Here is a 25,884-nt window from a genome sequence, read left to right on the forward strand (position 1 = left end):
AACATAAATAAATGTATTAGAAATTTATTGGTATGCTTAGCTATGGAAAAATGAACAATTTTCCTTAATATAATGTATCCTGTAAAGTTTAATTTTTCAAAATTTAGTTTAGTTTAATTTTTTAGCCCAAAGGGCATCAGCTCAGAAGGGCTATTAATTTTGTTTTAGCATTTTGCATTGATTCCCCATAATTATTGGTTCACTTTTCAAATGTTGCCACCAAATATTAAGAGCCCTGCAATATATTTAAAGAAATTAGATAATGAAGAATCTGTATGAATGTATCTATGTTTCTTGCAGAACAACAGTACCAGGAGACATCAAATTTTCAGTAAGTTGTCCTCCAGTAAAATATGGGCATCTGGAAGCCCGAATTTCGAATTTGTTTTATTATCTATTTCATGTTTTGTAAAACTTTAATGAATTTTTGATTAACAAACTCAACGATTTCAAAGCAATCAATGGCAATACTGTATGGGGGGGGGGAGGAAATGTTATTTCCAGTGCATGAGACTTTGTATGAGAAATTCTTAAGATATACTCATTTTAATATTATTGGTACCCCTTGGCGATTTTTGGCAGTACATGGATACCAAGTTTGTGCAATTCTTTGACTTGTATCAATGTACACATCGACCTATTTTCACTTAAACAAACATCAGAGAATTGCACAAACTTGGCATTGCGCACTCCCTTGACTTTGGCCATGTACATATCGATATATTTTCACTTAAAAAGTTGAAGGAGCATCCAATTCTAGGTAAAAGTATATTTACAGAACATTCAACTGCCACAGGTTACTATAAATGAAACACCAATTTGGCCATAAACGAAGCAACAACTTTGTGATAAATGCAACAACTTTGCAATAATACAAGGGGTACCCTTCAGCCTACTGTAAGTAAGTTATTTTACGATATTGCTGTTAAATTTAATTTTATGGCTCAAATGCAAAGAACATATTGGTTGATCTTTACAATATGGTAACTTGTAGTTTGGCGACATTTTGGAGGCGATAAAGGTTACTACCTGGGACTTTGGTAATAATGTGAGCAGTACTCAGTTCCGATTACGCATTATTTTATGTGAGGGAAATGAGAGATCATGGGATATGTCATGTGATATTAATGGATGAATTACGGTTCTTTAATCGGAAAAAGGGGGAAATCGGGAAAAAATCTGGAAATTTTGTATTTGGTTTATTCTGTGTTGTGTGAAACAGTGTTCGTGAATTTTTGGATCCCATGGCCGTAACTAAAGAAAAGTTTATCGGACCCGTAATCAAGATTCTGAAGAAGAATAGGTAAGTTAGTATTTTTAATTATTTGAGGATATTATTTTTATGCATTGTTCTAAATGTAAGGTGGAAGTAAACGAATTTGGTATTATTGGGAAAATTGTTATTAGCAATGATTTAGTTTAAAGTAATTAGGATTGTAAGGTAATTTTTATTAATTTAATGTTTGTGCTCATGTATATTTTAAGTGGTGTTTTTGAATTTAATTATATTTTAATGAAATGATAGTTATTTTGTGAATTTTATACTTGTAGGAATTTGGTGTATGTTTAAGTTGAAATAAATGTGCATGGAAATAATTTAAATATTTGATAATAAATATTTGTAATGCTTCATGTATGAATTCGTTGGTGACGTTTATAATATAATAGATGATTTAGAGGTAAAAGTTTTTGGATATTTTATTTATTTTATATGTGGAAATGTTCATATTTGGAAAGGGTAAATACTTTTTCGCGATCAGGTAATTTCATATATGTTCTTTTTACCGAGTTTAAAGATTGAGAAAATTGTCATGTATTTTCGTGAAATTTTTCTAATTTATGAGAAAAAAGCAGAGTACATGGATATAGTGAAGAGTGTGCGCAATGCCATTTTTGTGCAATTCTGGAATGTTTTTTTAAGTAAAAATAAGTCGGCGTGTACATGGTTTATGTGTATGTGTTATTTTGAAAAACGTGTAAGGAGTATGGTATTGTGCACTTTTTCCCAATTTTGCAGTGAATATTTGTCATGATTAAGCAGTTTTGTTAGATAAAATTTCTAGCATAAGTGTAATTCGGCTAGTAGATTGTTGGAAGAAGTGTTCAGTAGATAAAAAGAAAAGAAACATGTCTTTACTTCGTGAAGACAAAATGGCGGCGGGGAAAAAAAAAATAGAGGGTTGTTGTAGGAGAGTTGGTCGCCAAATTTTCGCCAAAAAAATGCCAAGTTACCATAATGTAAAGATCAACCAACATATTTAATATAAAGGTAACATACAAAACATTAAAAAAAAAAGCCCCTCTGTGTGTAATATAAAATCTGAAACTTATCAGATTTTTTTAAATTATTTTTTTAACTAATTTTTCTTCTTTGAATAACAAATTCTCTGCAGTAAGCGCTGTCCTGTATCCCTTATTTTTTATTTAATTTTTTAATTTACTTTCATTTCAGGTTTGTTTTCCAAATTTTTGCTTCAAATTGCATTTGATTTGTGCCATTCTGTTAGATAGCTTACCTTATTCGTTGATGTATTTTTACAATTGCTTGTTGATGTATTTTCTACTCTTACTGTATATAATTACAAAACAGTGTTTTTTTTTTTTTTTTTAAATACAATATATAATCATGCCTAGTATTTTCATGCATTAAGCAGCTGAAAAGTTATCAGTAAAGACATAAAGTAAGACATTTGGAACCAATTTTCCACAAAGACCAAAAACTGAAATTTATAAGTAATAAATTTCAAATAATCCTATAAATGCAAAAAAGAATTTAATAAATGTTTAAGCGAAAACACCTCAAACAACCAATACCCCAATTAAAAAAAAATCAATGAAATTTAAAGAAAAAGGAACATAATAGAAGATCAATTCAATCAACTTCAATGCTACTTCATCAGGAAGAGGAACATTGAAATCAATTGAAATCTCTCTTCCACAAAAATCCTTGCTTTTCTGTATCCAGAATTAGCCTATGAACCCCTTCAATCTATTTTAATTATAACAGTTCATCCGAAAATTCTGGCCCCTCCCGAAAGCAAGGGGAAAATCAAAGTAAATTCTAATTAAATTTTTTTCCCTTTAAATGGCGAGACCTCTATTCAAAGAATTGAAAACATAAGTGAAATAATAAAATAGTTTAGTGAAAAATTTAAATCAAAATTTTACCTTTTAACAAAGATCACATAATGCAAAGAATTGAAAATGTAACTGAAATTATAAATTAGTAAATAGACTTGAATAGAAACTAAGGAGTAATAAAAAATTTCAAGCACTTACAATTGGAACATACTCGAAACTCTGAATAAGATCATTATAGTAGTGAAGTTTCGGTTTGCCAGTTTGGCTTCATTGGCAAACTAAAACACAGTGGCGAGAAAGTAATCCCTCAAAAAGCTAAAAATTGGAACAAAAAATAGAATTTTGAAACCAAAACAAAAACTTTTTAAAACTTCTATTAATATTTTAATTTAAAATATAAATTTTGAAAAAGAAAAAGATTACTTTACTAATTAAAAGGAAATTTAAGTAAATTCTCACCTTTTTTAAAACAAAAAAGGAATAAAGAATGCCATTCAGTTTAAAACTTTAACTACTAAGGGTGCTCAGGAAGTTTTTATAAATTGTTTTGTAGAAAAATCTGTAATGTTGAATTTTATATTAATTTTTTTTTTTTTTTTTTAAATTTAAAATTACAGAAAAAAGCAGAAAAGAAAGCTTGAAAAAGAAGTAAAGGAACTCTTGTTAGAAAAGTAAAAGGTTTTCATGTTATGGGCTTACCATGACAACTTTGAATGTAGAAGACCCTTGTTTGAATAATAAAATAGTGATTAAGAGGAAAAATAAAATAAAAACCTATAAACCCTTTAAATCATCTTTCTTTATTCTTTTCTTTTGGGGCTTTCAGACAAAAAAATTCATATTTTTAAAAAGTATTATAAGGTGTAGATTACTCCAGATTTTTTTGAAAGACTTTTAATGAATTGTATAGAAATTCTATTTTCTTTTAAAATTTTTGTGAGAATTAGAATTTCTTCTTTTTGTTTTTCTATTTCAGTGTAAACTTTTTAAATTCTGCTAATTTGGGTAATAATAGTATATGCAATAACTTTTTTAGATATGTTGGAGTTCCAATTTATAAGTTTAATAGTAGAACAATTAAATTCTTTTCTTTTATCAAAAAGTTTAATTTCTTTAAGATTATGAATACTTAGATCAAGAAAAACTATTGGTACTATTCCGTTTTGAGGACCGTAAAAAAATTGCAGCGAAAATGTATGCGCGAAAGCACCAAATCTATGAAATGCGTCCATTTAACATGCCACCAAATCTAGCGTATTTGCTGCTTTCAAATTGCATAAGTTTAGATAGTTTTATATTTCTTAAGACGCCAATGCAATACTAGTTTAATTTTTAAATCCTTTTTCAATAACACTGTGGATTTAACAATTTAGGAGTTGTCCAGTGACGAAAAGTCTGCAATAGAATTTTTTCAAAGAAAAGGCATCATTCATTATAGAAAATTGTTTTTGAACAACCAACAAGATGAATTAATGCTTTAGCGATAACTCAGTAGCGAAATAGCGATGCAGGAATCCACTCAGTATTGTTTAGCCTTTTTTTTTTATATATATAAATTATAATTATGATCTGAAATAGTTATTTACTTTTATGCTTCCATTCAGTTATGTTTACCCTTTTTTATATAAATTATAATAATAAAAAAGTATTATATGAAATTAAATCAAAATTGTTGCTGCAATTATGTTTGGCAGTACTTTCATCAACAATAGTTTGGCGATATTTTACGATCCTTGAAACGGAATAGTACTAAACTATTTCTGTTTGGTTTTCATTGGTCTTATTATGTTTTAGACAACTTGGGTAGATGCTGCTATTTTCTATGAGATTATAATTGTTGAAAGTAATAATGTCATCAAAATATCTATAAGTGTGTTCAAATTTACTGAAATCGTTATCAGAAAGGCTTTTTAGGAATTTGAATTCTTTAGAAAATAGAAATAAGTTACAGAGATGAGTTGAATATGAACTTCCCATTGGAAATCCTTGTGTTTGCAGGTAAAGAAATTTGAATGTTTAAAATAGTTATTGTATAGCAAAAAATGTAGAAATTCTTTCCATTTTTGTAAATCCAGAATATTAAGTATTTCAGGAAAAAATTTTGTCATTTCTAAAAGACTTTCATAGATTTCATTGAATGGTAGAGATGTAGAGGTTTTCAAAGTCATTAATATTGTAAATTTTAAGATTTCTAACTTCTTCAATGATTTTCAAATTGTCGTAAATAATCCAGCAGAAGTTTTTGCCAGCTTTAAATTGTTCAAAAACTATAAGTTCTAAGTAGCTTATTAAAAATATTATCAAAATTTTTTTTGAAGTTTCTAGTACTATTGGCTATAAATGTAAATTTGACAGGAGTTTTATGAAATTTTGGTAAGGTAATTTGTAGACAGGAGTTTTATGAAAGGACAGGACTTTTATTTGACAGGAGTTTTATGAAATTTTGGTAAGGTAATTTGTAGCGAAAAGAGAAATTTTCCATGTTTTGTGAAAAGCAGAAATTTTGTTAATAACAGTTCTTTATTTATTTTTGCAGATACTAAAGGTAGAAGAAGTTTTCAGTTCATTTTCAATTATAGATTCGTAGAATTTTTTTTTTTTTTTATAAAATATGGAAATTATCACTTGCTTTATCAATTTTGATTATTGTAACTGCTTTTATAATTGTGAAAACTTCAGAAGTAAATAATTCCAGTTATTAAATCCTTAAATTTTTAAAATTTTCTTTTTGCTTTGAGTAATAATATCATTCTTCCATTCTTTAAATAGATTCTTTAAAGGTATATTACGAGGGCAATCCCCCCCCCAAAAAGGTCTAGATTTTTAGATATACAAAGAACCGTTTATTTTCTATAATTGCTACATCACTTTAAAGATTGCAGAATGCTTTATTTTTCAACATAATCGCCATTTTGGTCGATGCATTTTTGTAGACGCTGTGGCAGTTTTACAATGCCCATGTCATACCAGCTTGCCGCCATGCCCTTCAGGAAGCATTGAGGAGCTTCAGGAGCATCCATATGATCCTCCGATCTTTACACATTTTACGAACTCAACAATTGCGAAACTCAACGAATACGAACTCAACAATCGCGAAAGTTGAGTTGTCTCATCGGCAATTGACGGCCTCCCGCTCCTTTCTTCGTCATGAATTTCAGTACGACCGGCTGTAAACTCTCTACGCCACTTGTGAACGTTTTTGACATTGATGCACGACTGTCCATACACTTCTGTCAATAGGCGGTGAATTTCAACCAGTTTAACGCCTTTTACGTTCAAAAATGGAATAACTGCGCGCACTTCGCACTTGGCGGTAACTTTTATCGGGAGCTCCATTTCAAATGGCTGCCAAGCCAAGACTGAGCATCCGAGAGAGGCGCCTGCGTACTTATGTGGTAGCGGAGAAGGCATCACTCACAACAGTGTTGAAAACAACCATATTAAAACTTTCTCTATGTCCCCCAAAAATAGGAGACCTTTTTTTTGGGATTGCCCTCATATTTTATTAGGTAAACTTAGTTGAGAACTTACTTTCAAGATGAAATTATCAATATCTGTAGAAATACTTTCTAAGCGATGTAATTTATTAATGAATTTAATAGGTCGAAACTTCGTTCCTTTTTTCATAAGCAGTCTAATCGTTTGATCTTGAATTATTTCCAGATTTCGTGTTATAATATGTTTGTGCTCTTCGTCAACAAATGGTACAAATTTTCTTCAGTACAAAATCTTGGTGCTGCTAAATCTTCTTCATTATGGTTAGAAATGAAACTGCTTAGTTTTTTATTGTATTTGAAGCAAACTGAAACTTTAGAATGTATTGCAGGGAATTTTTTAGTTCTTGTTTAAAAAGTCTGCATATAACACACATAAAGGACAGAAATATTTGTATATTAAAATGTATAGTGAAAGTATGTTACATAATGCAAAAGTTTCTGTACCTTTGCCTAGAAAATTTATTGAAATATGGACAATTAATATTTTCTTAGGGCTGACTGTGAATTTAATAACTAATGCTGTTATATCCAGTATGGAATCATTAATTGCTAAATGAATTATTTTTATTTTGTAGTTGCCCTCTGAGGTTTAGGGAAAATTTGAATGCAATATTTAATTTTGTTTCAAAATGTGCATTGAAGGACTGTATAATTAGCAAATTTATTTTCACATATTCCCTCTAAAGGTATGGAAGTTCATGCCTGTAATCCAAGTTAAAGAAATTAAGCATGAAATCACCTTAAAATATAAAAATAAGTTTATTCAAAAGTATGTGCTTTAAATAATTTTGTTTATTTCTGATTTATTTGTAACCTTTTTTTAAACATTTGTGTAGTACTGTTAGTTTTAAAATGAAGTATTCTGTCATTTAATAATTAATTCACTGTTTAGCCTAGGTGAACAGTTCCTAACATTTTTGACTTGAGGAATGCTTTTCAGAATCGGTTTCTGTGGCAGAGCCTCTTAAGCCAACCCTATGTCTTAGTAGTTTATTCCATTTAATAGTGTTACAGGGGAAGGAAGAAGGGATAGAGAATAAAGGAATATAAAATAAAGATATAGCTAAATAGCTTTTCCTCTAGATAATAGATAAAATGTCTATGCAGTGAAATTGTGATTTAAAAATCTCTGAAATTTATCATAATATCTTGGTCTATTCACAACTGTCGCTAATGTGTAAAATATTGTCAACACTTGGTCATACATAAGTTCTTCAGCTTCTGATTGTGATAAATGTGTTTCATTATATTAATAACTAAATGATTTGGTTTTACAAGAGTATGTTATATTTTGATGCAGAAGTGAATATTAAATCACGTAAAATATTATTAATTACAATTATTTTATGAAGACAAAAATATGATAAATTCATTTGTAACAGTATCGGTATATATTTAATGTGGCAGAAATTTTTCTGTATGTTAGATTATGACCATTTCCTGTATTGTTTATGTTTCTTTTTCAAATTCCGACATCCTGTGAACTTTTTTTATTTCACTCGATTTATAACTTCTTGTCCATCAGTTTTATATCTTCATGGATTGCTTTGCCTTTTTTCTGAGAAGCTGCTCTGTGATTTTCTGGAATAACTGTATGTAAATGTTAAAACCAAGTGCTCAGGTTTAGACTGATTAATATAAATTTGCCTAACACTTTCTTTACTCTTCTGCTGTGTAATTTTGTCTGTCTTATTTCATAAAAGAATTTGTTTCTTTCTCTTTATTATGCTAATCCAGGCTTTCTTTATATTCTTTGCTATCATACACAATCTTTTGAATCTAAGGCCTAGTGACAGTTCCTGCATTGATTTTGGCACCAGTTACAAAAAGGAAATTTGCAACAAATACAATTAAAGCAATCATTTCTTTTTAGTGAATCATTTTGTTACTTTTAATATAATGTGAAGTGGCTGCAGTAGAATCTTTTTATGATTCACTAATGGATTGTTTTGAATATTTTTGATCCATGTAATAAGCTTATTTGAGAAGGTACTTTTCTGTTAAAGATATATACTATGCAATTTCAGTGGCAGTTGATGCATTTTGGCTTATTTCTTTCTCCATGATTTTGACTCAGTGTCACATGAAGTGAAACTGTCAGGAACAGCAAAAAGGAAACATTCTCCAATTCTTGAGAAAATCCTCAAAAAACCCATTTTGGGTTTTTCTCCCTTCTGTTTATGTGTGACCTTTCATCAGTTTCCATAATTTTGGATATCCATTGATTTTAATGTTAGGATGAGATTACAAGGAATTGGCACATATCTATCCCACATAGTTATTTAAATCAACCATTGTGTTGCGATTCATTTGAAACAAGTTTTGATTTGTAAAACTCCGACATTTAACTCCTGGTGCCATAAATAAATGAATTAGGAGTAATGAAAAACATTCGGGGTCCAACAAACCACATTTGTGTTGTTTACATAGGCATTTTGACTTTGAATCTCATTTTATGTTGTGGTTACTTGAACACAATCTTTTCCCGTGAAGAATATTTCACTATTGAAGAAAGAGGATAGCTGCTTTTTGATCTCTTGGCAAATCCTAAATTATAAAATCTGTCACAAATTAAAAATAAATAAATAAATGACTTATAAAAAATCTAATTAGATTAAAAAGGTCGCTGAGCAAGTTATGATTATGAAAGCAGTTTTCACTAGGTAAGAAGCCAAACCAAACTGGCAACGCCTAGTGCCGAGGAAATATGTTGAAACAGAAGAAGTTCGAGTTGTATGGTTTTAAGAGAAAAGTGTCATTTGATGCAGCCAATTTTCCTTCTATTCAGTTTTTCCTCTTTTTATCCCAACTGCTAATGTAAAAAGCAGGAATTAATGCATCCAGACTTAAAATCTTGGCACAAATACTACTTGTTAAAAAAAGTAAACATATGAGACTTGTAAAGCTATCATGAAGCATGTTTAGGAGACTGTCGTGAAACATTGGGATTTAGTACCATAAATGATTGAGATTTAGTACCATGATCAAAACCGTAAAAAACAACCTTATATTTAGCGTAGGTATAATGAAACACTCAATCGATTTCGAGGGCAGCTAAAGGTCCCTCCTCATCAGGAGAAAGAAATACATAGAAAGAAGAAAATAGGAATCACAGAAACACGTGGTGCTTATCAGCACTGCACGTCGTTATAACTAGATTTTTAATCAGAGTTGCACTGGCCGCCTACTTTTACTGAGCCAGGCTGTCTGATCAAGCATAAAGAAATATTAGCGAAGTTAAAATAGGGAGCGAGGGGCAAATGCACATTACGCTCAAAATCTGAACTTCAAATAATGGAAAGCAACCACTGAACGGATTTTTATACCCTCTGGTAGTACCAAGTGCGAGGAGGTAACGCCATCTATCGGCAAAAATAATTGAATTAAGACAGTAGAATTTTAAAGGCATTAGGAAAGACTGGATTGGACTTCAAATCATTAACTAAACTTTCTAAATCTTTGTGAATGTGAAAAGCCTCAAGAAAATCCAATTCGCCTATGGAAGAAGCCTTTTGGATGATTTTTGCAGACCCAAAATCAAAATTATGGTTAAAAGTCCAGCTATGATACGCTATTGAAGACTTGTTAATTTCCCCTTTTTTGACATAAGATTCATGTTCCTTGATACGAAACTTCAACGCTCTTTTTGTTTGGCCAATATATCTTAAACCACACTGACACGATATACTATAAATTCCCCAAGAATTCAAGACAGAAACGCAATCTTTTAGAATCGAAGGGTGAATTTTATTAATAGGGGAGAAACCGACTTGAAAATTGAATTTCTGGAGAATCCGTGCAATTTTATAGCTAACAGAAGGATAAAATGGAAGCACGACAAGGTCATTGATATTATTTCTAACAGTGGAATGTCTTCTTTGATGGGAATCTGAAAATTTTTTGACGGCTTTATCAATAATCACGGGAGAAAATCCACGGTCAATCGCAACTGCTCTCAAATAATTATTGCAATTGTTGCGATTGACCGTGGATTTTCTCCCGTGATTATTGATAAAGCCGTCCAAAAAAAAAAAAAAAAAAAAAAAATTTCAGATTCCCATCAAAGAAGACATTCCACTGTTAGAAATAATATCAATGACCTTGTCGTGCTTCCATTTTATCCTTCTGTTCGCTATAAAATTGCACGGATTCTCCAGAAATTCAATTTTCAAGTCGGTTTCTCCCCTATTAATAAAATTCACCCTTCGATTCTAAAAGATTGCGTTTCTGTCTTGAATTCTTGGGGAATTTATAGTATATCATGTCAGTGTGGTTTAAGATATATTGGCCAAACAAAAAGAGCGTTGAAGTTTCATATCAAGGAACATGAATCTTATGTCAAAAAAGGGGAAATTAACAAGTCTTCAATAGCGTATCATAGCTGGACTTTTAACCATAATTTTGATTTTGGGTCTGCAAAAATCATCCAAAAGGCTTCTTCCATAGGCGAATTGGATTTTCTTGAGGCTTTTCACATTCACAGAGATTTAGAAAGTTTAGTTAATGATTTGAAGTCCAATCCAGTCCTTCCTAATGCCTTTAAAATTCTACTGTCTTAATTCAATGTGCATTTGCCCCTCGCTCCCTATTTTAACTTCGCTAATATTTCTTTATGCTTGATCAGACAGCCTGGCTCAGTAAAAGTAGGCGGCCAGTGCAACTCTGATTAAAAATCTAGTTATAACGACGTGCAGTGCTGATAAGCACCACGTGTTTCTGTGATTCCTATTTTCTTCTTTCTATGTATTTCTTTCTCCTGATGAGGAGGGACCTTTAGCTGCCCTCGAAATCGATTGAGTGTTTCATTATACCTACGCTAAATATAAGGTTGTTTTTTACGGTTTTGATTGTCACATTAGCGTGTTTCTCTTCTAGTTTAGTACCATGATATTGCAACACAATCATAAAATAAGCTTATTTTTATGTAAACATGCTTAATTGTCAATATACTGATTTAGTTTTGTATCGAAGATATAAATGTTAAGTGCTATTAATCTGATTTTCCCTTGTAACTTGAGGGAAAAAAAAATGGTTAAAATTTGAAGTATTTTCAAAGTTATGTATCCTGGTATCAAGAATGTGTGATTTTGTTTGAAAACAGATAAACAATGATGATGCAATGTGAAAACTGTGGTAAGTTTTTCATATGCTATATTTGTAACTTGTGTCTGTTAATTATCTAACTAAAGAAATAATGATCTGCTCTTTTAAACTTTTGTTGGAGGTCATTGGTGCAAGTAAGGCAGAATTTCTTTATTGTAATAATGGAATTTACATTATTCAGAAAAATATGTAACCTGATCTTTTTTTCAATTTACTCTCCTTAGTTTGAAAACTGTTCTTTGCAGCAGCAAAATTTTGCTTTTTTATCAACAAACCAGGAAGTTCAACAGTTTTTTGTAGGAGGGGGAGATTTAAATCTTATTCTAAATTGTTGTGTAGTCAAATTAATTCAATTCATTAAAATCATATTTTACAACTACACGCTTTAAATTTGCTAAGTAACCTTTGATTAGGGTTATTAATAATTAAATTGCTTAAACTTAATTTTTTTAAATTTAAATTTTAAACATGCAAATTATTGATTTATGTATTTGAAATTTATACACAGTGTACAGTAAAATTTTGCCTCTCTGGTTAACTTTGTTAGCATAGGTTGATTGAGAAAGTATTTGTGTATATATTTTCATTAGAAATGGCAAGGATTTTTCTGGCTTTCAAAAGCTACTTTTTATCATTGTTTTTAAGCAAGCCGACCCAATTTAAGTAGTTTAAACTGGTTCTCATATTCTGTTCCTGAGGGGTTGGAAAGCTTGTGAAAAGGGTTATATATATATATATATATATATATTGGCTTGGATGGCGTCAAGGATGAAAGGGGTTGAATTTAAATAAAAAAGTAGAACTTTATCAGACAAAGATATCCGTGTATTTTCTGTGTATTTAAGAGTTTTTCGTCCATGACAAATCTTCTGAAACATGCAAAAAATTTCTGTTTTCCATATTTAAGTTTTCTACATTCATGTAAAGAACTGATTAAGATTTTGAGTAAAATTGGATAACTGGAAGTGGCATTTTATAGGAACCCATATAACAGTCTTTGTTACTTCTGTATTAGTGCAACCACCTTGTCTCAGTCTGGTGATTTTTAAAGGTGATTTGGTGAATTTTCAGATTGCAAGTTAGTTTATTGCTAGTTTCAGATTGCAAGTTAGTGCAGATTGTTAGTTACTTTACTTGAAGACCGTAACAGTTTAAAATATAATCCAAAGCTTTTCGATTTTACTACATAAGACTTTTATATCAATGGGAACAGCATATTAGATTTTGGCTAAAATTAATGAAATGAAAGTGATATTTTACTTAAAACTCTGGACTTTTGTAAAAAAATATATTATGAGATAATCCAGAACTTTTCAAACTTAGTATTTAAAATGGGTATGTGATTGACATGACATGATTGACATGTTACATTAATTGGAATTATGCTAAATGTAAAGTCCTGGATCTATGCGGGGGGGGGGCAAGCTGGGGTTTGTGCTCCGGGATGCGAATTCAAGCATGGGGCTGGATTATATTTGGAAGGTTGTCAAATTTTGGTACAACATTAGTAGTTTTAAAGCCAGGTTTAAAACCTCTTTTAAGAATATTTATAATTAATTACTTGTAAACCTTTTAATGGAACAAGCAGTTAAAAGTAAGCTAAGTGCAGCCGAATACGACTCTAAAGATATGATCAGAGAGAGGACAATAGAGGGACTCCAGGCGTCACTGACAATGTCAGATAACCCTGTCCCTCTGCCAACCCAACACGCAAATTTATCAAAAGTACTCCGTAAACGCCTTGGTCTTTGGTCCCTATAAACAAAGCCTAGAGTCCCTGTGTTGTCCTCTCTCTAAGCAGAGATATTCAAATAAGAAACAGAACGATAGCATAGATTTTCATACCGACGCCTCTTGCAAAATAAATGGAACCTTATTTCAGGGAAAATGTAAATTTGATTATTTCAGTGCACCGGAGAAGCAACTGCATTAGAAGGGTTCGCACGGGTTTTTAATTATGTAACTTATGGTATGTATGTTGGGCCACCAGCGGCTGAGAGGTAAAGTCTGAACACTGGTAGTTCGGTTGGGGATTAGAATCAATCGAATTAGCTGGCTGCATGGGTTTTTCCACCGTTTTGCTTATGCATAACTTGCACATGAGCCAATTACTCTTAGAAAGACCTCAGCAAAGACATCTCCCCTCTTATGTTTTGCCATAAATAAAGAAACTAAACCATTTGTTATGCATACTTCTTTTATAACAAAAATAGCATATACAAAATTTCTTACTATAAAATGGATTTTACATTGTATCTCGAAAAACTTTCTATTTCTATGTTTATTAAAAAAATTAAAATTTGTTAGAGAAACTCAAAGGAAGATGGGTGAGGGCGGCAGTTTTAAGTTTTTGCCCCACCTAGGAAAAATGCTAAATCCGGCACTGAGGAGAATAAGCTCATTATGAAGCAATTAAGTGTATTATTCTCAGTCCTCAATTTTGTGTTCATTTTATTTTTTGTGATGAATCCCTTTTCAAACAAATGGTTGCTGCCATCAAATGCTATTATTATGTATTATATTTTGAAGAAAATATAGAAAATAAATTTATGAGAACTCTAAATGCTGTATCAGGAATTCTAGCGATATGTTGCTTTAAAAAGAATTGTGATTATTAGTCATTAATTTGAGAATCCTAAACTCAGTATGACCAGAGGATAGAAACTGGTGTGTGCAGAGCACATATAATTAATTATCCATTGTATAGGAGAATAGAATAATAAAAATTGAGTAGGGTTTATATAACTTAGAGCCATAAAGTTTGTAAACAAATTAGATTTTACTTACAAACAATCAATTGGAAGTGATGGTGTATTTCAAGCTTGTTGCTCTTCCTTCAATTCAATATCTTAACATGAACTGGTAAAAGAACATGTTTTAGCCTCATTTTTTGCACTGTAACCACTGCCATTTCTTATTTATAGCAGTCATTACTAGGTTTTTGTGATTCTCTTGAAACATTTGGGAAAGAAAAGGAACATTTTTGTATTACTTAAGGTCTAGTTGTAGTTATATTTCTTGTGGTGCCATTGGGTCAGTTGGATAGGGAAACATACATTTTAAGCTTTCTTTAAATAGCATTAACATATTAGAGGAATCTCTGTACTAAATGTAGACTAGTAAATTAGTACAGATCAAAACGAGAAAGTGCTTTATTACAACCACATGACAGGTGTTGGCTGGTAAAATAGATTTTATGTTTTTATCTCCGAGTGGTTTGTAAAGATTATTTTTCTGCAAATAAAGCCTGTCAGAATATAACATTAATTAAAATTCCTGTTGACCTTTTCACTGCTAACACATTCAGAGTGTGCAGAAATTTAGAGCCGTCGCTTAGCATTCAGTAGATTTAATTCTGCTGTGGTTTGTCACAGGAATATATATTCAGTGGGAAAAATTTTAAAGGATAATTTCTTAAGTGTATATTTTAATTATCCTACCACAAAAAATAAGATGTATTTGAAAACAACAATAAACTAAATAAAAAGTAACAACAGCCATATAACTCCTGTAGGCAGGGCTTATCTTCTGCTGTTTTTTTTACTATGCTGAAATTGTATGCTGTGTATTTTTAGTGCAGCTGTATTATTTTTATTCATATTATTTAATTTTTTAACAGAATTACTTTCATTTGGTTTTGTTCAGGAAAAAGGTATTTTACAATCAAATATAATTCTTTAAATTTTATCATGTTATAAAAGTTTTTAATCCCTTCCCCCCCCTAGAATAGGGAAACTTTATTTATTGTCACAGTGAACAAATATTAATTAGAATTTCAAATGTTAAATGATGTTATGTGAATAATGACGGATGCTGCATTGTTCACAGAACAGTGCAATAAAAAATTGTTTGGTACTTTCTGATTATCCACATCCTCCTCTGAAAAGTCATCAAGTTGTTGGCAACTAATTTTTTGCCAAGCTAATATGTGAAAGGCAATAGCCATTCTTAAAATGGTGGCACACTAAAAATTTAAAAAAAAAAAAAAAAAAAGAGAGAGCATTGCATCAGTAAAATTAAAAAATTAGAAATCTCCATTAAAACTTAACTTTTTCAAGGTATTATTATGTAATTTTTTTTAGCTATTATGCTCCCCATGTATACAGTAATCTGTTATGTCTTCATAAAGCATCAGATGATTGCCCAAATTCAGTTTCATGTAAAATTTCAATTCGAAAGATTTGATCATTTATATACAACTTTGTGAAATGCAAATTTCTGCATTCTGTGCCTTTGAACAAAATGCCATATTTCTGAAGAAATGCAATGCTTTCCTTCTCATCAGCTGGCAAATTCCACAGCCCTATTACAATTATGTACAAGGAAAAAAAAAAAATTCAGTGCAAAAACAAATACTAATCAGAAAAGTGACTGTCGGATTTAAAGCCAAAAAACACATGCTTGTCTGCTGTGTGCATGCATGCATGTGTTGCAGTGTAAATATATTCTGGTGGCATAATGGGTTGCCTGTTTTGGTGACAGTGTGTTGCTTTGTGAATGCTTTCTGATGAGCTGTTGATAATAAAAAATACCATTTGTCTACTGGAAAAAAATATACTAGTGTAAAATTTAAATTTTTATTAAAAATTTAATTCAGTCTATTTCAAGGATAATTTGACCTAGTTCTCTCTTCAGAAGAAAAAAAAAAAAAAAAAACTTGCCTGAATTTTTTCTTCTGTAGGAATGCCTGAAAAATCATCCTGCAAATTAGGTTTTCAATTAATTAGTTTTATTTAAATCAGCTTTTTTACTCCTCATTTTAAAGGAAAATTGTTTATTTCTTCATTCATTTAGATTAAAAAACATTAATTTTTTAAATATTTCTTTAAATCTTATTGTTCTATCTGGTTTTATCATGCAGTTATTGTAGTCTTTGTTATTTATATTCAGTATTCAGGATGTCAATCCGTCAAGTATTAAAAAAGTGGCCTGGCCAGAGATTTGGAGTTTTCAGATTCTTGCCATTGTTTTTTATATTTGGTGCTGCTTTAGAATTTACAATGATAAAATGGACTTTTAATGGTGTAAATTTTTGTAAGTATGAGTATTTGATTTATTTACTTATTTGTATACTCAACAAACAAACCCCCCCCCCAAAAAAAAAAAAAAATCTGGTAATTGTTTTTGGGCAAGTTAGGCAAAAAAATACAGTTCAATGATAAACCTACCAAACAAACAAAGTATATATACAGTTCTGCACAAAATTAAGTCATTTTATGTAAGCATGAATATTGGTAAAGCTCATAATGCAACAAGTCCAAAATCCGCGTTGTGATATTGAACTGAAAATGAGTCTAATATGGGGTGTGGTACCCTCTCACAGGCACACAAATAGTGCAGTGTGATGACATACTGGACTGGAGGCAGTTGATCTCACTTCTGTAACATGGCAGGTTTCAACTCTGGGATAAGATGAAATTACCCCCCCCCCCCCCGAAGAGCATACCATATGTGCTTTTAGATCAAGAGATCTGGCATCAATCCATGTAGTGAATATCCTCACTTCCTTGTAATTGTTGACCAGCTGAGCCCTATCTGGAGGAGCATTTTGTCCATTAACAGGAATCCAGAACCAGTTGTGCCCCTGAACATATTGCTGTAAGATCTCTCTGTGCCTCATATCAGTAGCCTTTGTCAAACATTTGCAGAGGTATGCAGCCATTCAGCATTATGCCTGTCCAATCCATTACACCTTTACCACTGTAATGATCCTTTTTCTGCTGAGGGAGTTAATGGTATCATGTTCCAGGCTCTTTCCAGATGCAGGTACACCGAGAATCAACATCCAGACTGAATCCTGACTCTTCTATAAAAAGCATGGTGCTCCACTGAAGTGTGGTTCAAGGCGCGTGTTGTCTGTACTATGCTAAATGTGCTGTCTTTTGTGCTACAGTAAGCTGAATGTAAACAGTGAGCTTTCTGGCATTCAGCCTTATCTCAAGAAGTCTTCGGGCAACTGTAGACCATGAAACTCATGTTCCAATAGCAGCATATAGCTCAGGTGAGAGCTGTGAAGCTGTAGCAGTCATGTGTTGCCACCCTGAAAATGCCAAAAAACAATTCTCATTCGTTGTTGTGGATCTTAGTGTACCTTGTCCAAGTCTTCTTGGTGTACATCTTGTGTCCTGAAACTGTTTTCAGAAATTGCAGATGATACTGGGCTTTAATTTACCTTTGTATCCTCCTGCATTTCTGATTGGCTAATCTACCAGAAGTTCTCAATCTTATTGTCATCCATACGTTCGTTGCTAGTCATTTTACCTATCGTATAAAACGTATTTAACTCTTGCGAGAAGCATGGCCAGTGTCAAGAAGGAGTACAAGCAAACAAATCACCGAAAGCCCCTCGTGCACTTATATCCTCTCCATGATCACAGCTCCCCAGTCACGCATATGTACGCTTATGAATTGTACTCTGAATATATGCAAAACTCTTCAGTGCCATAATTAGTACCTTAAGTTCAATACTTTTCATAAAATAGACATAATTTGCAAATTCTCTTAATTTTGCACATGAGTATGTATGTGTGTGTGTGTAAAATAAATACTCTAATTTGCAATAGCTCTTTAACTCTTCATTTTAGTTATTTTCCCTTTCCATTGTTTAAAAAAAAAAAAAAAAAAAAAAAAAAAAAAAAAAAAAAAACACTGTTTAACCCTTTCCGGCACGCTACCTTTTATAGTTGGAGATTTGATTAAAAAAAAAAAAAAGTAAGCAGTGTAATTAGGCCTAAAGGAGTACACAAGTAAAATTTTGTGAAGATAGCACTTATCGTTTAATTCTGTGATTGGGCACACTGATTGGAATAGAGCTTCAAAAAGAGCTGAAATGAGCATTGTTGTCAATGAACTGACCAATGAGATGCAGAGAAACAAAGAATACAGACTTTCAGTTGTCCTAGATTATCGGTGAGCATGGTCTATGCACACCTAGGGTTCGCCGTTTGATTTTAGGCAGGATTTCAAGGTAAAAATTTAAAACTAATATAGAATAAGGAGATTAGCATACAGCCAAAAAAATAACATAGAAATTTCTTTTCAAACAATTCCTTTTATACCCTAAAAAAAATCTTGAAGATTTCTTTGAAAAATGAGGGTCTTAAAAACTAAACATATATGGACTGGTTTGTGTTGAGTTGCCATCTACTATAAATAAAGGAGGTTCAGAGTAACCTATAGTAACCTATAAATCCTTTTTCATTCAATTTTTCTGTGCGTACAGAAGAAAATTTTTAGGTGTGTACAGACCGGACACACTGTGCCGCAAAGGGTTAAACTGCTTAAAACAAATCTCTCTAAATTGCATCATAACAAAAATAATCCATGTCATATGGTACTTGTTTAATGCTAATGACATGAACACTTGAATAACACTTCAGCTAGTAATAATTTCAAATTTTGGTACCCAAACTTAAATTTGGTGAATCAAAGTAAAACTAAACAAAAACTAAATCATTCTGAATCCGGATTTCATCATGAACATGCCACATTCTCTCTCTGTCACTATTCTGCTGCTAACATACTGCTCTTCATTTCTTCAAGTATAGGTACTTATGTATTATTGCAACCATCGTAAATTCTAAATATCTAGTCTTAAACTGTGCTAAATCTGGTAACCATGCATATAAATGTTCTTTATGTACCTGTGCTTATCACAACCCTTCAGTCAAGTAGCTATTTTCGTATGTGTTCTTTATTTTTATTCTAAAATACAACACTTTTGTGGACAAATTGTGATAGTCCTTTATTAACTCTTTCACAGCAAAGGCACTTGAAACTACTTATATAAAAAAATTACAGCTGAAGATTGTGCAATTTTAGAGAAATTTTTGATGAGAATAGTGATCTGTATTACAGTTACTTTCTGGAGCTAGTTTGATAAGCGATTTTCCATAAATATTTATGTTCTTAATTTATCGAGTACTCCATTGCTACACGTGAACTAGTCCAGTGTTATACAAATAATCGAAAACATGTTTAATGCTGTATAAGAATGGGAAAATGTGCTTGGGCATTAAATACATTTTTTATATCAAATGACACGATGAATTTTTAAAATTTTCATGTACCCTTTTTTTTTCAGAAAATATTGTTTTAAAATGATATAATTACATAATCACATTTGGGTATTTATTGCTAATTTATTTACTTCAGCAAATGTAAAACTTTTGTCAGAAGTAGATCAAGTATGTTATTGTTTTATCAGCATGTCTCTTACCCCAGGTTGGGTTGGAAGATGTTACATGAGTTTTAGAAAAACATACAAACAATTTTTGATGAGGTATGTAAAGGCTTTCAAGGTATACGTGGCGTATTCGGAAACTAAGTACCGTTTTGAAAAAAAAAAAAAGAAAAAGAAAAAAAATAGTAAAACAATTTTTTCGAATCCAATTTTATTTTTACATGAAAATACATGTCTTAAACTATTTTTCAACATAGTTTCCGCCAATGATCAAACACTTGTCATAGCGGGTGACCAGTTTCTGTATACCATCGTCAAAGAAACTTCCCGCCAATTTCGATAACCACGACTCCACAGCATTTTTCGTGTCATCGTCAGATCCAAAGCGCTTGCCACCAAGCTCGTGCTTCATGTGCAGGAACAAGTGATAGTCGGACGGCGCCAAGTCCGGGCTGTACGGCGGGTGATGCTCCCAATGAAACTGTCGAATTAATGATTGAGTGACACCAGCAGTATGGGGCCGAGCATTGTCATGGAGCAACACAATTCCTTTACTGAGCATTCCTCTTCGTTTGTTTTGAATGGCACGCCTTAGTTTTGTTAAGTCTCACAATATCGTGCCGCGTTAATGGTTTCATCTCCGAGAAGAAATGCAGTAAGCAAAACGCCTTTCCTATCCCAGAAGGCGGTGCACGATTTTTTGTGATGACATTGTCACTTTGAACTTTTGTTTTTTCGGAGAATGAGTGTGTCTCCTCTCCATCGATTGTTCCCATCGGGAACACAGTTTGCGATAATTCAAGCGGTCAGACACAATTTCGAACAAAACAGTACGTGAAATTTGTGGAAATGCCTCTGAAAGAGTTGTCATTGTGAAGCGTCTGTTCTCATGAATTGCTTCATCAACTTTCCTTACCAAATCATCGGTAACAACAGAAGGCCGACCACTCCAAGCCTCGGTGTGGACATTTGTTCGACCTGCATTAAACATTCTTACCCACTTTCTCACCATTCCATTACTTATCGCGTATTCACCGTAAATTTCTGTCACTTGACGATAAATTTCGGCCGGTTTAACATTCCTCGCGTTCGAAAATTTAATCACGGCACGAATCTCACAGTCAGCGGGAGAACTAATTGTCTTAAACATTTTGAATGTGCACAGCAAACTGAAAACACAACATAGAGCAACCAAAATGGCGACAATTGAAAGTCAGTGAACAAGAAAGACTAGTGCGCATGCGGGGGACGCCTACCACAGCGCTGCGACGGCGCTGTAAGTTTGAGATATTGAGAAGCTTCATTGCCTGGACTGTTTGGCAATAGTACATTGAATGTGAAAAGGTCAAAGTATTCATTTAGGCTTCATATATATCAAACATCAATCCAATCCAACATCTTTGGAATGCATTTCAGCAATGCATTCATTTATTTCAGTTGAGGTGCAAGGCTTACAGGAGTTTCAGAATTTGCTAGTAAAATGCTGGTACTTACATACACAAAGTCCTCAAAGCTGTGATACATTTATGCCTTACCTGGTAGTAGTTGTTATGTCAACAAATACAGGATCAACATTACATTCTACTGGTAATCATAATATTTAGGTCATTTGGTGTATGTGTTCATGTATGTTAAGCTTGATTCTATTTATTACTGTGTGTTACTTTTTTAAGTATTTAAAGTATATTTTATAAATATTATAGCCACCAAGTGTTATAAATCACCAACATTTATTTAAATATTATTAATAAGAGCAGTTATTATTGAATTCTGTTTTAAAAAATATGTTTATAATCAGTTTTTTAATTAATTAGTAAAAGAGCTAGTTCTGAGAGTAACTGAGCAGTCTGATCTTAAATAATCTTAGCTTATAGTAATATTTTTATGTATGTTCCATATGAATTATATAAAATGATTTTGGTGCACTATTCAATATTATTCACAAATTAACTAAGCATTTTCTGTATTTATCTTAGCATTATTTTGTAAGACAGTGGCCTCGTCTTTTTCACTGTATAAAATGTGAACAGTTTTCTGCTGTAGTAAAAAATTCTTTTAAGGATTTATAGTTTCCTTTGATTATTTCAGATTTAATGTATAAATGTGTGTTTTTCATTATATTAATATATGAATTCTGTAAATAATTTTTTCTTCCTCAGACAAAACTTTTAAACGAAGAAAAGCACAAGAAATTGTTGCTGAAGAAGCAGCCAGATTACGACCATAAATGCTCTAGTATCAGTAGGAGATAACAAAATTCAAGTCTTCTTAATGAATTATTTTTGCAATATTTATATTAATGAAGCTTGCAAGTACAGTTTACTAAGTAAATGTAATACTAAAAAGTTTTTTTTTTATTGAGTACAAGCTAAAACTTATAATAAACTCTAAACATGTATTTTTATTGCATTTTCAAGAAATTAATTTCAGTAACACTACTGGTTTAAATGCATTTTATAAACAATGCACTGCTATTAAAAATTCTGATTTTTTTCTAATCTTATTCTGATTTATTAACCTTATATATTGTCCACTATCATTATATATTATAAAAGTAAAAATTAATAAAATAATTTTATATAAAACGTAGAAACTGCATAAATGACAATGCTGTATTTTGATTTCTAGAGATTTTATTTACACCTGGCAATTTACATTTCGTTTTAAATTTTAAAATTCATCATTTGCAAAATGAAAGCAACTGTAATATCCAAAATGTATATTTACCTAAACTGTTTTAAATAAATAGTTTCCATCACATGAAATTGTCTCATTTCTTATTACGATTTAAATATTTTAAAAGGCTTATTTTACATTAAAACTGTAACTGTACATAGAAAGATATAATCTAAAATAAGAATGAATATGTATATACTGTGCTCTGCTGTCCTTCCAAGCATTTGTATATGATTGTAGTTCCAGCTGAAGGTAAATTCTACATGATGTGGATGAAGAGAGAATGCCATTACTTTTTTCTACCTGAATTTCATTACATACACTATGCTGCTGAATTATAGTTACCAACAGAAAAAGAATATTTATTTTATTTACATATACTTACCATTAAAAGGTTAATATTATACATGTAAATTACGTGTATTTTATCATTAAGAATATTTATCACCATAATATGAGCATCACCTCAAGCAAACAAGCAACTCCCCTTAAACAATAACTTTTTTCAAGAATTTCGAATATGCTTTGAAACTAAACTCCTAGCCATTCAAAATGCAACACTATGAAGGAAGCAACCAAACAGTATGAAATTTGCATCATGTGTATACTGCAATGGAATATGCAAATGATCACAATTTCTGTACACAATGTACATCATTGGCAACTACAGTGCTCCTTATAATCCGTATATGAAGGGAGAAAATTTGTCTTTTTGAATAATGTGAATTGTTCTGTTGTGAAATTTTTTTATGTGAAGTAGTTTCAGTATGCCTTGTAGAAAAACGCGAGCATCATCATCAACTATCACAAGCGTCTAGCCCCTCAGGCGCTAGTTTCCTCCCTGAACATCTGCGCAGATTACTGCACATGTCGTCATTTTCCTGAAGGCGCCTCGTATTTACTTTTACTCTTTGCACTGCTGTGGTAGCGTGTGATTGATGATACAGTTCTCTTTTTTATTTTGCTTCGATTATTATATCTTCTGCAGAAAATCAAGAAAAACTGCCCATTTCAGGGCCAAGTACTTCTGTTTCCTCAAAAGGTATTTTTGATTCCGAATCGAATCAAAAACAGGAAGGAGTAATTGTGTGCTATAATTCCAATTCTGGTATGTGTGATAATTCTGATTGTGTTGTGAGTGATATGGTTCATTGTGAAAATGGTTTTAGTATAGCTGATTGTGATTTTGTTTGCCGTGATTGTTTAAAACTTCCAACTATAGATATAATTTGAAACGCCATGCATATAAATTTCTTATATAAATTTATAAATTTCTTTGAAACACTATGCATATAAATTCATATCTGATTGTGTTGTGAGTGATATGGTTCATTGTGCAATGATTTTAGTATAGCTGAGAGTGATTTTGTTTGCTGTGATTGTTTAAAACTTTCAACTATAGATACAATTTGAAATGCCATGCATATAAATTTCTGTACAATAATACTACATTAATTGAGTCTCTGAAAACTAAGTTCTAATAATATGGTTGATTGTGCAAATAATTTTAGTGTGGCTGAGAGTAATTTTGTATGTTCTGATTACTTAAAAACGTACCAAAATAAATGCAGTTTGAAATGCCATACCAACACATTACACTCTAATAATACTACATTAATGATTCTTTAAAAAGTAGTCGATCACCAAGCTACAAATGTGAGGACTTCCATCTGAAATTTAGTGACCTAAAAAATTGGAAATATCATCAAAATAAAATTCATACTTCTAACAGGTAATTGTGTGTGTCCTGTATGTTATGCTAATTTTGAAAAGTGAGAAATTACTTCATTTCAGTAATGTTCATGATAGTGATTTGAATCATACTGAACTAGAATTTAATTCATTTAATGATTTTTTGGTATGGAAGGCAGAAATTGAAAATAATACGAAGTCAAAATTTCTTATGGAGTAAGCATATTTAATATACATGGTGTAATACCACTGTTCAGGAAATTTTATATCAGAAAGTAAAGGTTTGCATCACTTAAAAATCATTGGTAGCAATAAAATAAATACAAATTGCGCAGCTGCATTAAAAGTAACAGAACATACAGATGGCAAATGTGTAGTGTCATATCAGAAAATACATACTGGGCATCGGAATGATTTAGGTCACTTATTTTCAACAACAGATGAAATAAAAAATATTGCATCAAAGATAGCAGCAAAAATTTCTCTGGATGATATTTTAGATGAAATTAGAAATTCTCTATGAGATGCTGGGCTTGAGAGGTTTCATTTACATACAAAACAAGATTTCTATAACATCGAAATATCTTTCAATTTGTCTTCTAATTCTGTTAAACATGAAAATGATAGGGTTTGTGTAGATACGTGGGTACCTGAAATGCAAAATTATCAGCATCGATACATTTCATTTTATAAAACATAGCACGAGTGAATATTGTACGTACACAATATTCATTTCTAAAAGGAAATGATTTTGTTTTGATAATGATGACAGAAGCACAAAGAGAGATACTGAAAAAATTTAATTCTGATTTGTATATGTATTGATGGTACACATGGGGTGAATGCATACAGATTTGATCTCATAACTTTACTTGCAATAGATGATTTGCGGCAAGGATTCCTGGGTGCATTTTTAATTTCTAATCAATGTGACCAACCTGTGCTATCAATTTTTTTTTCATGTATTAAAGAAAAAGTTGTGCGAATACAACCACAAATATTTATGTCTGATATGGCTGAATCTTTTTTTAATGCTTGGAAGTCTGAAATGGGTTTACTACAGAAACGTCTTTTTTTTTGCATGGCATATTGATAGAACCTGGAGAAACAATTTTAAAAAAAAATCAATGGTGTTGAAAAACAGGCAAAAACATGTAAAATTATTGTCGTGTTTGATGGCATAAAAGACGCACTCTTATTTAGACGGCCACACACAAGGGAAAAAAGTTTCAATAGCGTGGTTTCTTTTAGTTCTCACGTTTCGTAAAAGCCAAATAAACAATTATTGAATGCAATTACCTTCATGTATAAAGACTGTGTCCTTCACGTATAAGACACAGGTAACTTTTTGAGCCCAAATTTAGGAAAAAAAGTGTGTCTTATATGCTGTCAAATACGGTAGGTCTCACTTAGAAGAACGACATTCATACTTTTCATACACTGACAGAAGCAGCAATAAAATTATTTAAAGAAGATCCGGACATTATTGAATTTGCAAATTACTTTGAAACATATTATTTACAAAATAAATCTAGCTGGGCATACTGTTATAGACTTCACAGTGGTATTAACACAAAAATGCACATCGAACGAATGCACCGAACATTAAAATATATTTATCTTCATGGGAAAAAATGTTAAGAGATTGGATAA

The 25,884-nt window shown here is 31.5% G+C and overlaps 1 protein-coding gene across 1 annotated transcript; it reads left to right on the forward strand.

The window, feature by feature from the left end:
• The first annotated feature begins 567 nt into the window (after window positions 1-567).
• sloth1 (sloth 1) lies at window positions 568-22,628 on the forward strand. The gene is made up of 3 exons (XM_035372468.2): window positions 568-901; window positions 16,572-16,715; window positions 22,023-22,628. The coding sequence occupies exons 1-3, from the start codon at window positions 853-855 to the stop codon at window positions 22,088-22,090; spliced, it is 261 nt and encodes an 86-aa protein (XP_035228359.1). The 5' UTR covers window positions 568-852; the 3' UTR covers window positions 22,091-22,628.
• The last annotated feature ends 3,256 nt before the right edge of the window (window positions 22,629-25,884 follow it).

The sequence above is a fragment of the Stegodyphus dumicola genome, chromosome X2, assembly GCF_044657685.1.
Source record: "Stegodyphus dumicola isolate Sdum_Otavi_A_Nest chromosome X2, ASM4465768v1".
NCBI lineage: Eukaryota > Metazoa > Arthropoda > Arachnida > Araneae > Eresidae > Stegodyphus > Stegodyphus dumicola.

Coding starts and splice junctions, on each gene's coding strand:
- sloth1 (XM_035372468.2), top strand. CDS start 853: ATGCAACAACTTTGCAATAATACAAGGGGTACCCTTCAGCCTACTGTA. Junction 902..16,571: donor TACCCTTCAGCCTACTGTAA/GTAAGTTATTTT, acceptor ATTTATATTCAG/TATTCAGGATGTCAATCCGT. Junction 16,716..22,022: donor TTTTAATGGTGTAAATTTTT/GTAAGTATGAGT, acceptor TTTCTTCCTCAG/ACAAAACTTTTAAACGAAGA.